At 39.5% G+C, this 13,357-nt stretch overlaps 1 protein-coding gene across 2 annotated transcripts in view; it reads left to right on the top strand.

Moving 5' to 3' along the window:
* The window catches only part of fbxo10 (F-box protein 10), a 119,627-nt gene extending 106,270 nt beyond the window's left edge, over nucleotides 1-13,357 (top strand). For both annotated transcript variants that reach the window (XM_059970063.1, XM_059970064.1), the window contains exons 9-11: nucleotides 1-311; nucleotides 2,713-2,894; nucleotides 7,205-13,357. In XM_059970063.1, coding sequence (XP_059826046.1) covers nucleotides 1-311; nucleotides 2,713-2,894; nucleotides 7,205-7,391 — 680 coding nt within the window. In that variant the 3' untranslated portion in view covers nucleotides 7,392-13,357. The remainder of the gene's footprint in view (nucleotides 312-2,712; nucleotides 2,895-7,204) is intronic.

The following is a 13,357-nucleotide window of genomic DNA, read 5'->3' as shown; positions in this document are numbered from 1 at the left end:
CTGCTGGTATCTATATAAAAAGCAATGAGACGCTCAACATTATAGCCAACGCAATCCATGCCAATCATGACAATGGGATTGCAGTATATCAGAGCAGTCAGTTCACCCACATCACAAACAACAGCATCACCTGTAACAGCATAGGTGGCATTCTTGTGGAAGCAGGATGCAAAGTTGAACTTCGGGGAAATGGTATCTATGACAACAACAGCCATGGTGTTACCTCGAAGGGAGAAGGTACTATCTTGGAGAATGACATTCTGGGAAACCATGGCTATGGGCTACAGCTACTCGAAAATGCAGATATGAAGGTTGGTACTCCATTATAATACATCCTTATTCACCCATGGAAAAGAGTATTTTCTACTTTTAAAAATTATTGCTGTACATATTCAAAATATAAAATGCTGTTGTAATATATTGTGTGTGTATATATATAATAATTGTAATATTTTGACTAATAATAATAAAATACACGTACTTACAGTTGCAATTTTTGGCCTCAAATATAATCCAGAATTATCTGTTCACTTTTAATTTGGTTGCGTTGTACAATATGGTTGTGTCTTTCAGTACAGTATATGAATTTTGCACTAACACTACTAAAACATCAGATGTTGGCTCCTCGGAATTCTGGTGAATAACCTCATTCTGAAATATATTTCTTGTGTTTTATGGACAATTTGAGGGGGGTTGCTATTTTACACACTATGTCATTGCGGCAAGAAGTGCTTAGAGCACAGAACAGTATGGCATAGAAACAGGCACCTCAGCCCGTGATGTCTGTGCCGAGCATACTATTGAATTAAACTGATGCTTTCAGCCTATATGTGATCCATGGCCGTCTGTTTCATGAATATTCATGTGCCCATCTCAAAACCTCTTGAATTCCACTTTTGCTTCTTGTAACAATAACTGTTAAATATAAGCCAGGATACATTGGGGGGAATGAGGTTGTTATTTCCATAGTACCAACAAATTTGTTCAGTATGCCTGAAATGGGAAATAGTGCCTGAAGTTACATCTAAAAGACGGCATCTGTCAGGAATTGAACTTAGAACTGCATTGAAATGTCAGCCAAGCTTATGCTCTTTCAAGTCCTGGAATGAACTCGTGGCCATAAGTTGAATATTAATGCCATTATGGAGCCAACGGTGGTATTCACAGGTGTTGCGAGAGAAGTTCAACACCCACAGGAAGCTAAACATTCCATCATACAATGCAAGAGTGCGAGAGGAACACTCTTCCATTCCTGAAGTGGTGAAGGTCCACCAGCCCCGATTATAGATCACCTCACTGTATAGTGCTACATTATGTTGTTTGGTGATGGAGGATCATCCTCACTGTAACAACTGCTGTTGTAAATCAATATCTTAAACTTTAGGTCACAGCTGGCAAATACTCTGTCTCATGATCACACCAGCTCTCATTGGGTAAGAACTCTTAGTGGAAACTGACTGAAGGGTAGATGTACAATATACACTTGCTGATGGATGTTGAGAGTAGAGCAGAGTTGGGAGATAGAAGCAAAGAAGTGCTGGTCAGCTGACAGTTTGTGGGATGTCTTCCAGAATTTATTTTGGGGTGTTCATTTGGTAACATGTTTACCTGCAGTGACATCAGCGCCAGACTCCAGAACGGAGGTTCCCAGGTTCAAATCCAGTTGGGGTGCTCCCAAGTACGCTTCCCATCCGTGCTGGATTCAGTGTTGAGCTCGCAACTCGACCTCGTAAAATAAAGAAAAACATACTGCAAAATGTCTGTGCGAGGAGTGGCGCCCCACACAATCTTTCGTTCCGCGCCTTGTAAGGCATGAAAATGCCCGACGCTGGCCTCTCAGGCCTGAGTCAACATCATCATCATCATTATCTGCAGTGAAGGCTTTTACCAGGAGATCACGTTACAGAGTTTTCCTGAGTCAATCATTAAGGAGTTTCATGTCTTGCATTTTCTAAAACCAGCAGTTAGGATGGATTGAAATAAGGATGTTTCAGTGCCTCTTACAGGAGCAACACCCTAAAGCCTTTTGATGAATGAGGACTACTTTCATTTACCTTTTTTAAATTGCAGTGATCTAAGATCAAGGCTGCTTGCTAAAAGCTTGTGATTTAGAATGAAAGGAAATTATGCTGGAATTGAATAACTTCACAACCAACATGGTATATTGAAGTGTAGATAGTACTGTATGTAGTTCTAAGTACACAAAAAAGCAGTCGCATAGCACAACTACATAAACAAACAGGTAATCCAAATTACATTGGTTGAGAGAGCAGTTGGGGCTATGAAACGTTGCCTTCTTCTCTTTGAATGGTACCAAGGGATCTTTTATACCCACACCCTACATACTTGGTTTTAGTATCTTTTGCACAAAAATGATACCTCTGACTACACTGTCTAAATTCCATGTGCAAGTTAATACATCAACACAGGCTCCAGATTTTTGTTTTTAACTTTCCATAAGCAATTACCTGATTTTACAATGACTTGTATTCATTTAAAATTTAAACTCTAAATAAAAGTGAATAAGGACTTTTTCTTTAATTTCAGTTTGATTGAACATAATTCAATTGAGCAGGTTCTTTGAGTTGAGCAATTTAAGAGCCATTGACTGTTAACCAAGGAAGCTTTGTATATATAGATGACTGAAGGGAGAATGGTTTGTTAGGATTGGGAAGGGGCTGTGAAAATTCACTTCAATCTACTTTGCTGCAGGTGACGAAGAACAGAATCCAATCTCTTCACGACTTTGGGATTGCAATCTTGGACCAGGCTAAAGGATTGGTGCAAGAAAATCAAATATTCCGAGGAAAATTAGGAAAGACCATTTTAGAAAAGTCTGAAAATTCGGAGGAATGTACTGTCCAGAGCAATGAAGTTTTAACATGCAGCAAAAGGTATGCAGTTTGTATTTTTTATATACATAAATTTCTCTTGGGCACAATCCTGATGGGTTAGTTGGCTCCATTTGTTTAGTTATATTCCTCATCTTACTTTTATTTCTGTGCTAATATATCTTTTTAGGTGTGTGTTACGTGTCTTCTGTTCAGGGCTAACAAACAATCAGTTGGAGGAACTCAGTAGACATTTACTCCCACGGATGCTGCCCTGCCCACTGTGTTCCTCCAACAGATTGTTACTCCAGATTTCAGCATGTAAAATGCTTCTATTCAGGGCTCCTGCTTTGTGAAAAATTGGGTGTCTCCCATAATCCGAATTTTAGATTATAGGTGAAAAACACAGACTGTGTATTAAAGGTTGTAAAATCAGCCATTCAGTTAATAGGTTTACTTTTAATTCTCAGATTCATAGTTACTAATGAAGTATAGTCACTCACACAAAAACTGGAGGAGCCCAGCAGGTCAGACAGCATCTATGGAAATGAATAAACAATCAAAGTTTCGGGCTGAGGTCTTTCATCAGGAATGGAAAGGAAGGAGGAAGAGACCAGAATAAGGAGGTGGGCAAAGGGGAAGGAGGACAAGTTAAGTGAAAGGTGAAGCCAGGTGGGTGGGGGAGGGAGGAAAGAAGCTGGGAGATGATAAATGGAAAAGGCAAAGGGCTCATTAGTACATGGCTAAATTCTACTAAAGGTAATAAGATAAGTTAACTTAACATTTTTAATGATACTGGCTGAGGAATAAATATTGGTTAAAAAAAAACTTTAAAAAGACCTCTGCTGTCTTCAAGAACAATGTCAGAGAAGTGCTATTTTCTTTGTTGCATTTTGAAGAATACTTTAGTCACTCACTTTGCATTTTCAAAAACATCAAGATTCTCGGGTAGAGACAGAAGCAGTCTTATATAAGTGTGCTGTTGGTGGAACTGTGGATGTGGAAGTTGTGGAACGTGTGGCAGGCAGCCCATCAGCAGCTGAGGTGTGAAGGTAGTTGTTCTAACTGCAGCTTCTGATGTTCCCTCTAATATTTATGCGCAGACCAACCATTGCTCTGAGCAGGAAATTTTTACGCAGCCTGAAACCTGCGCAGCACTTTAAATTTGTTTGCAATATGCATACTATGTGTAGTTAGAGTGAAAATTGAAAAACCACGTGCTTTTGAATTATTAATTGAAGGGTAAAATGAAATACCTTTCAATAAAGAAAATCTTAAGTTTCATGAAACTTTTTCTAGCTGCATCCAGTCCAAGTTGTGCAGCAACTAAAGCTCTGCACAGGAGTATTTCAGTTACTGCTCTGCTGTGCATTTGCTTAAAGGGAATAGTGGCTTTAACATATGAAGTTTTCAACAAAATACATAAAATGGGCCTTCTCTGTGTCCTTCTATCCACACCAGCACTGTCAATGTTGTTGGAACACTAATATTTTACTACACGTCATCATCTGTTGTTTCTATGGACCAAGGACCAATACATTCTGAACCAAATTCCAGTACCTCTGTTTCTGTGCTATCTCTAATCAGTTGTCATTCTGCCAAGAGATCAGATATGGTAGTTTCACCTGTTGAAACTATTGAGAGAGCTTCAAGAATAAATTCTGTAGTGTTTAACCACATTTATAGTTTACCCAAGTAGTTTTTGCAGTAGACATTAAGAAAGAGGATGTGCTGGAGCTTTTGGAAAGCATCAAGTTGGATAAGTCACCGGGACCAGACGGGATGTACCCCAGGCTACTGTGGGAGGCGAGGGAGGAGATTGCTGAGCCTCTGGCAATGATCTTTACATCATCAATGAGGACAGGAGAGGTTCCCGAGAATTGGAGGGTTGCAGATGTCGTTCCCTTATTTGAGAAAGGGAGTAGAGATACCCCAAAAAATTTTCAGAGGTTGGTAAGTTGACAGAGAAGATCCTGAGAGGCAGGATTTATGAACATTTGGAGAGGCATAATATGATCAGGAATAGTCAGCATGGCTTTGTCAAAGGCAGGTCGTGCCCTACGAGCCTGATTGAATTTTTTGAGGACGTGACTAAACACATTGAAGGTAGAGCAGTAGATGTAGTGTATATGGATTTTAGCAAGGCATTTGATAAGGTATCCCATACAAGGCTTATTGGGAAATTAAGGACGCATGGGATCCAAGGGGACCTTGCTTTGTGGATCCAGAATTGGCTTGCCCACAGAAGGGAATGAGTGGTTATAGATGGGTCATATTCTGCATGAAGGTCAGTGACTAATGGTGTGCCTTAAGGATCTGTTCTGGGACCCCTTTTATTGAATTTTATAAATGACCTGGATGAGGAAGTGGAGGGATGGGTTAGTAGGTTTGCTGATGACACAAAGGTGGGGGTGTAGTGGATAGTGTGGAGGGCTGTCAGATGTTACAGCAGGACATTGATAGGATGCAAAACTGGGCTGAGAAGTGACAGACAGTTAAGTGTGAAGTGGTTCATTTTGATAGGTCAGATATGATGGCAGAATATAGTATTAATGGTAAGACTCTTGGCAGTGTGGAGGATCAGAGGGATCTTGGGGTCCAAGTACATAACACACTCAAAGCTGCCTCACAGGTTGACTGTGATTAAGATGGCATAGGGTGCATTGGCCATCAACCGTGGGATTGAATTCAGGAGCCGAGAGGTACTAATACAGCTGTATAGGACTCTGGTCAGACCCCACTTGGAGTACTGTGCTCAATTCTGGTTGCCTCACTACAGGAATGATGTGGAAACTATAGAAAGTGTGCAGAGGAGATTTCCAAGGATGTTGCCTGGATTGGGGAGCATGCCTTATGAGAATAGGTTGAGTGAACTTGGCCTTTTTTCCTTAGAGGGACGGAAGATGAGAGGTGACCTGTTAGAGGTGTAGAAGATGAGAATTGATTATGTGAATAGCAGAGGCTTTTTCTCAGGGTTGAAATGGCTAGCATGAGAGGACACAGCTTTAAGGTGCTTGGAAGTAGGTACAGAGAAGATGTCAGGGGTAAGTTTTTTACACAGAGAGTGGTGAGTGCGTGGAATGGGCTGCTGGTGACAGTGGTGGAGGCAAATACAATAGGGTCTTTCAAGAGACTCCTGAATAGGTACATGGAGTTTAGAAAAATCGAAGCTATGAGTAACCCTGGGTAATTTCTAAGGTAAGGACATGTTTGGTACAGCTTTGTGGGCCGAAGGACCTGTATTGTGCTGCAGGTTTTCTATGTTTCTGTGTTTCTATATAGTTTAGCTTGAGGGTGAGATTAAAATTTTAATTATTCATCTAAAACTCAGCAGATATGAATGCACATGCTGACCACAGTTTGAATATCGCTGTGGTTCAGCATGATCTACCTGCAGAATTCTAAATTGTTGTGATTCTGTGTAAATGGGAAGTTCAGCCAGTGGAGTATTAATTTGGTGCAGTCCTTCTGAACTTCACCACATTTCCTTATTGGAAGTGGAGAAATAATTAATACTGAATTTCAACACCATGGGCTCTCTTTGGTGTGACGTCTCATTGTCCACTGATCTGATGTTCCTTTGTGGCTTTGAAGCCTAGACCATCCTCCTTTTGAGCTTTGTCTTAAGTGAACCAGTTACTCTGACATTAGGTCGAAAAGAAACACTGAATAAAGAGAACACGAAAGGAACAATTGCATTGTGAGCAAGACATGAATTGCTCAGTTATTTACTTCACTTCCATTGACAGCCCATTGCTGAAATTATTGGTTCATTTCCCAATTTATTTAGTCCACCTCCTTTCTTCAAATTGTCTTTCCTTACTTTCAGTGAAGCCATAAATGTATTATACATGCTAATGAGTTCAAATACACTCATCTGGATGGAATAAAGCTGATTTTCTGTGAATGGGATTGTTTTGTTGGTTTAAAGTACAGAAATAGCATTTATCTGCTGTTCCTTGGAGTGATGATTACCCTCTTCAAACTGCAAATTCAGTGTGATTCATGGAAGTCAGGGCAATAAGGATAGAGCTGTAGATTTGGGGATGGTATAGCCTTGGTAGGCACCATATATCTACAGGCATGTTTTTTTAAAAATAAATTTTGATGGTGCAATGCAAATCTGTTAACAAGACGAGGTGTTTTTTCTGTTTTAGACTTGTTCATGCTGTATTTGTTATGCTTAGTAGAGCTTTAAAAAAAATCAATAGATTCTTAAGTGACAGCCTTAAGAAAGAGTAAGATGTGTTATATAGTTTCTCTACAGGTGATTTAATGATTGTTAAATGAACATTTATTGGTTATATTCTATGATATGTGGCCAGTAAACAATATTTATTATCCTTGTCCATACCAGAATTTTTTTTTGTTAGTTCTTGCAGATCAGGCATTGTTTGGAAGTTGGACAATCCTCCATCAAGGCCGCTTGTCGATGGATCAAATCGAACCTTCTCTATCGTACAGACCAGTCAACGAGTTGCATCCATGACAACTCGAATAGCTGCAAGAGTTGAAAGGGGTTGCCATGACAATGGAAGCATCTTCTGTTGCATTCTTTAATGATTTAAAGTTATCTTTGATATAAAATTTGGCCTGAATATGTCTCACATACTTCCAGTAATGAGCAAAGCTGGTGCACACTTTTTATTAATTCAGTACTTAGACCATAAGACCTAAGAGCAGAATTAGGTCATTCAGCCCATCAAGTCTGCTCTGCCATTCCATCACGGCTGATCCTGGGTCCCACTCAACCCCATACACCTGCCTTCTCACCATAATCCTTTGAAGCCCTGTCCAATCAGAAACTGACCAACTTCCGCCTTAAGTATACGCATGGACTTGACCTCCACCGCACCTGTGGCAGAGCATTCCACAGATTCACTACTCTCTGGCTAAAAAAAAATCCTCCTTACCTCTGTTCTAAAGTGTTATGCCTCAATTTTGAGGCTGTGCTCTGTAGTTCTGCATACCTCCACAATAGGAAACATCCTCTCCGCATCCACCCTATCTAGTCCTTTCAACATTCCATAGGTTTCATTGAGATTTCCTCCCCCCCCCCCCCCACATTCTTCCAAATTCCAGCGAGTACAGGCCCAAAGCTGCTAAACTTCACTGGTGACCTTGGATAGGATATAATCAAATGAACAAAAAGCATAATTTCAAGCTCCACTTGTACCAGTCCTCCAATACAAGTGTGACCTTATTAAAGTTCTGCTTTTGAAGCACAGTGTGCTTTCTTATAAACTGCCAATTTAATCTGTCAAATTTAAATTCTGGGCCAATATGATTTTTGCTTGGGCTTGAGTGTTTCTAATCTGTAGTGGAAAGCTATATTTCACTATGTGGGATTCCAGAAATGTAAAGGTTACTGACTAAAGTACAGAGTTTCCACATTAATTCCCCTTATTGCATGCAGTGACTCAGCTACTTTTTTCTAGTTAATATAGTTAATATAGTTCTAAATCACAGTGAAAACACTTACCCTCAACCCTTTAGAAGTAAAGACTATTTTTTACCATTGCAGAAGATAAACTGCTGTAGGAACTCAGCAGAAGTTTCATCAGTGGATCCAAAGGGATGTTTGAAGAATTTTTCAAGTCACTTCATCAGTACATAGTTTATAAAGAAAAGACAGCCGGTTGAAGTGAGGGGAGTCTGTGATAGAGATGAGATGGGCACTGGAAGGTGATAGGTGGAAACATATGAGCAAGGGAGAATGGGCACGTTGAGCAAGGTGGGGGGAGGGGAGTTGGTGACACTGGTAGGTAGATCAATTACCTATCTACTGGCTCCATCTGCCAATCATCTCCTGTTCATACATTTCCATCGGTCACCTTGCAGAGCCCGAGATCACTGTCTCCATTCCCTGGCCATCATTACATTTGAATCCCTGATGCAGTGACTCAACAAGGTATGTCACGTATCTCTTTAATCAACAGCTGACACTCATGCTGAGTTCTGACAGTATGATACCTCCTAAAGTGGCCATTGAATGCATGTTCATGGTCTTCTGCTGCTTTAGCTCATCAGCCTCAAGGTTCGATATGTTGTGTGTTCAGAGAAGCTCTTCTGCACATTGCTGTTACAACACGTGGTTATGGAGTTGCTGTCGGCTTGAACCAGTCTGACCATTCTCTGATCTCTCTCATTAACAAGGTGCTTTTGCTTTTTGCTCCATTCTCTGTAAACTCTGGAGACTGTTGTGGATGAAAATCCCAGCAGATCAGCAGTTTCTCAGATACTCAAACCACACCATCTGGCACCAACTGTCATTCCATGGTCAAAGTCACTCAGATGACATACCTTCCACATTCTGATGTTTGGTTTGAACAACAACTGAACCTCTTGACCATGTCTGCATGCTGTTATGCATTGAGTTGTTGCCACATGATTGGCTAATTAGATATTTGCATTAATAACCAGGTCTATCTAAAACGGCCACTGAGTGTATATTCCGCTCCAGATTCCGGCATCTGTAATCTCAGGAATCTGCAACATTTCACGAGATCATTGGTGCTCATCTGTGATGGATTCTGATGTTTTAATCCAAAATTCTTTTAGAAGTCAGGAAAGAGGCACAAAATTTGTTGCTTCATGATTGTTTATTAAGAGTTGATAGAACAAAGGGAAGCTGAAATAGAAAGATTTACTACTTAAAGAAGAGAGAAACTAAAGATGACATCTAGCATAAAACTACTACTTTTATACCCAGAGATAAGAAAAATTCCATTCAAATCTATAGATAAGAATAAACCAATGAGAAAACACATTCATTTAATGTAGAACAAAGAAGCTCCAGAATTATATTTGCACAGCCACTAGCGGCATGTTAAACTGTTACTTATATAAAGGCTACTTAAAATACAAGCAGATAATTCATATAAGCAAAGAAAATGTCAATTACAGAGTTGGATCCAAAATCTGTATCTTATTCGGAGAACTTATGCAGAGGAACTCGGGAACTTGAATAGAATATGAATATCTTGCACTTACAAGTAGCAACATCTGTTTGTTCTGTGAACACAGTTTGTGTATAATTCTGCATTCATGAACAAGAAAGGTAAAATATTAAATGAATTTTGGAAATCAAGGTTGACATGAATTGATTGCTCAGTGTATATACTATTCCACAAATTTCACAGAAGGCTTATTTTGTTAAAATGTGAATTCATTAATATACATTTTATGGAAGAATATATGCCCTAATAACCAGAGCCCTTAATATTGCTCTAAAATAGATCGCAAATCCATCTCAGGAAGCTGTAACTGAGGAAACCACGGCATTGAGAAGCTCATTTGAAATGAATACCTGAATCAGGTTTAATATCACTGGCATATGTCGCAAAATTTGTTGTTTTGCAGTGTTACGTATTCAGGCAACAATAAATATATGAGTTCGGCAAGGGTTTCTTATAACAAACAACACGTTTATTAAACACCGAAAACAAACCCCCCAAAAGTAAACAAACACTACCTAACTGGAAACAGCTGCTGAGCGGCAGCCCAAACAGTTCTTAAAGTGATATTGCAAAAACAGTTCTTTAAATGATATTGCAAAAACAGTTCTTTAAAGTCTTATTGCCAAAAGTTCGATATGCTCACAGTCCATCTAAAAGGAGAGACTTTATAAGACGATTTAAATTCTCTTTCACGTCGCTTGCTTCGATCCCCGACGTCGAACTTCCCACGAAGAATTTAAGAATTTGCTTAAAGGCACTGACCTTTCCTTCCTCACTATCCTCAATCCTTTCTGGTAAACCCAGGGATTAACACGAAGATAGTCAACGAAATCCTTCCAAATAAGGATCAAACAAAGGTTTCACCGTAGAAAGCGATTCTCCTTGATCTTTAACTTCCGAACTTCCAATCTTCACTCTCCACTAATTTTGAACTAGCAGAATCATAAAGAACCTGCTGGCAATGACCTTTTAAACTTTAGGCATTAAATAAAAACTTCATCCTTCAACTAAACTGCGTCATCACTTAACACACGCAGTGGCATGAAGTCAACCTGGCAAATCCAGCCACGAACTGCCCTTCCTCACAGGGTGGGGTCTACCTTTTATAACCTGTAAAAAAAAACCCGTCACATGATCTCTACTGGCGGGAAAATGACGTTATTCCACCATCACAAGACCATCACCTCAAATCCAGTACAGCTTCAACCCCAGTCACGTGACAAGGGCTCCACTGTCATGTGTCACGAGTACGTAACAGCAGCAGCAGTACAATGCAATACATAATTCTAAAAACAGGTAATGCAGAAAGAAAGGGGAAAAACATACTGAGGTGGTGCTCACAGGTTCAATGTCCATTCAGAAATCTGATAACGGGAAGAAGCTGTTCCTGTAATGTTGAGTGCGTGTCTTCAGCCTCCTGTACCATCTTTTTTTGTAGCAGTGAGAAGAGGGCATGTCCTGGGTGATGGGGATTATTAATGATGGTTGCCATCTTTTTGAGGTATCACCTTGTGCAGGTGTTCTGGATGCTTGGGAGGCTAGTGCCCATGATGGAGGTTACAACTTTCTGCATCTTTTCCCAACCTTGTTCAATGGCCCCTCCGTATCAGATGGTGAAGCAACCAGTTAGGATGCTCTCTACGGTACATTTGTAGAAATTTGCAAATGTCTTTGGTGATGTGCCAATTCTCCTCAGACTCCAAATGAAATATACCTGCTGTCATGTCTTCTTTGTGAATTACTATTTTGGGCCCAGGATAGATGCTCAGAGATGTTGACACCTAAGAACTTGAAACTGCTCACCCTTTCCACTTCTGATACCCCCACCTCCCCTTCCTGAAGTCCACAGTCAATTCCTTGGTCTTACTGACATTGAGTGCAAGGTTGTTGGTGCACTCCTGTACGCCTCCAACTCACCATCTGAAATTCTGCCAACAACAGTTGAGCAGCCAGCAAATTTATAGATGGTGCTTGAGCTGTGCCTTGCCAGTGGGTGTAGAGCAGTGGGCTGAGCACATAACTTGTGGTGTGCCAGTGAAGGGACGTTACTCCAATTCCCACAAGACCCGTCATCAAAGGATTCACTGCTCTTGCAGTAAATTAAAAATAATTAGAAAACTTGCAGTCTAAAGCCAAAACTGTTCATGTGTATATACTTTGTGCATCCTTAGAAGCAGAGTACTAAGCTTAACTGGGTGTAACTACAAGGTACACCATGGAAGATTAACTTACTAGGTTAATAAACAGATGGTAAAGTAGAATGTTGGATCAGTGAAGTTGCTGTTAATCATAGTTTAGTATAAGGTCAGTTCTGCAGGAACCAAAGACTAAACTTTGAAAAGGTTAGAACCTTCTAAGCTTGCTTATAATTCAATATGATGTACTAAATTAGACTAAGGAAAACCATTAACTGTCTTCCTTACAAACCCAGAGTCTGTGGTCTTATTTCACAGAGTATTAAATAACAGCATCTATCCACTGATGGTCAGAAAGATTAACCAGCTTCAAAATCTAACTAACGCACTATTTTCTACTTCTCTCTCCTCGGTGTAATGCACTTTAAAATTTGAACAAATAATAAACTAGTATAATTCAAGCATTTATTCTCATTGTGTTTCACACTTGCTTTAAAACTCACTATTGATTACCTGCTGAATTACAGAAATTAAATTAGATAAAATGCACAAATTCAAACCAAACACTAAAGTTTTGAGAAAGGTCAAAATTGTTAAATTGAAAGCCATTGATTTATTTATTTTGTGAAGTATTTAATGACATCCCAAAGATGATAAACTGTGATGCATGTATTGGAACCAATTGGCTTATTGCACATTCTCACTATTAATAAATGCTGTAGTGTGACTTAATTCCACACCTTGTGTGGGCAATACAAGATGCATCTTTCCATCATTATAAGAGGAATAGTTACATTTTAGTGTTCAATAAAATGCCTGTTTAAGATGCCAAGTTTGATATGTAAAAATTTGCAGTTGAAGCTAGCAGGTAGAGAATTGAAACACCTTTGTTTCTTAAGACACATCAAAAGACTAACTCCCAATCTTTACCTGCTGACCACCCACCCCCCACCTTCACTCCCACTCTGTCTGCCTGTTGAAAACCCCAACAAATAGCAGTACTGAAATCAGTGAGTAATCAGATATGCAAGATTACCATTGACAATGAAGGGGTAAACAATCTCTTTGAGATGGACTCTCCCTCCTCATAATTGCTCTATCGCTGAAATTCAAAGGAGCAGTATGATCTGGCACAAATGAATGTATTCAAGAAAAAAGGTACCAGTTATAATCAAATCTAGGTGTACAAAGCAGTTTTTTTTACTGTTTGAAATTTTATGAAAATTCAAGCTAGAAATGATCATTTTATCTATCTGCTATTAATCAGGACAGAGACATTTAAGGACAATAATGTTATAATATTCAGTGGAAAATCCATAGAATGTGATGTATTTGTAAATGTGGACCTAATTTATATGAAGCGCATATTTTTCATTGCACCTGTGCATACATGTACTTGTGCACTATGACAATAAACTTAAATTTGACTGAT

The sequence above is a fragment of the Hypanus sabinus genome, chromosome 5 (assembly GCF_030144855.1).
Source record: "Hypanus sabinus isolate sHypSab1 chromosome 5, sHypSab1.hap1, whole genome shotgun sequence".
NCBI classification, from domain to species: domain Eukaryota; kingdom Metazoa; phylum Chordata; class Chondrichthyes; order Myliobatiformes; family Dasyatidae; genus Hypanus; species Hypanus sabinus.
Note: the sequence above shows the minus strand (reverse complement) of the source record. Positions and strands in the feature narration are given on the sequence as shown.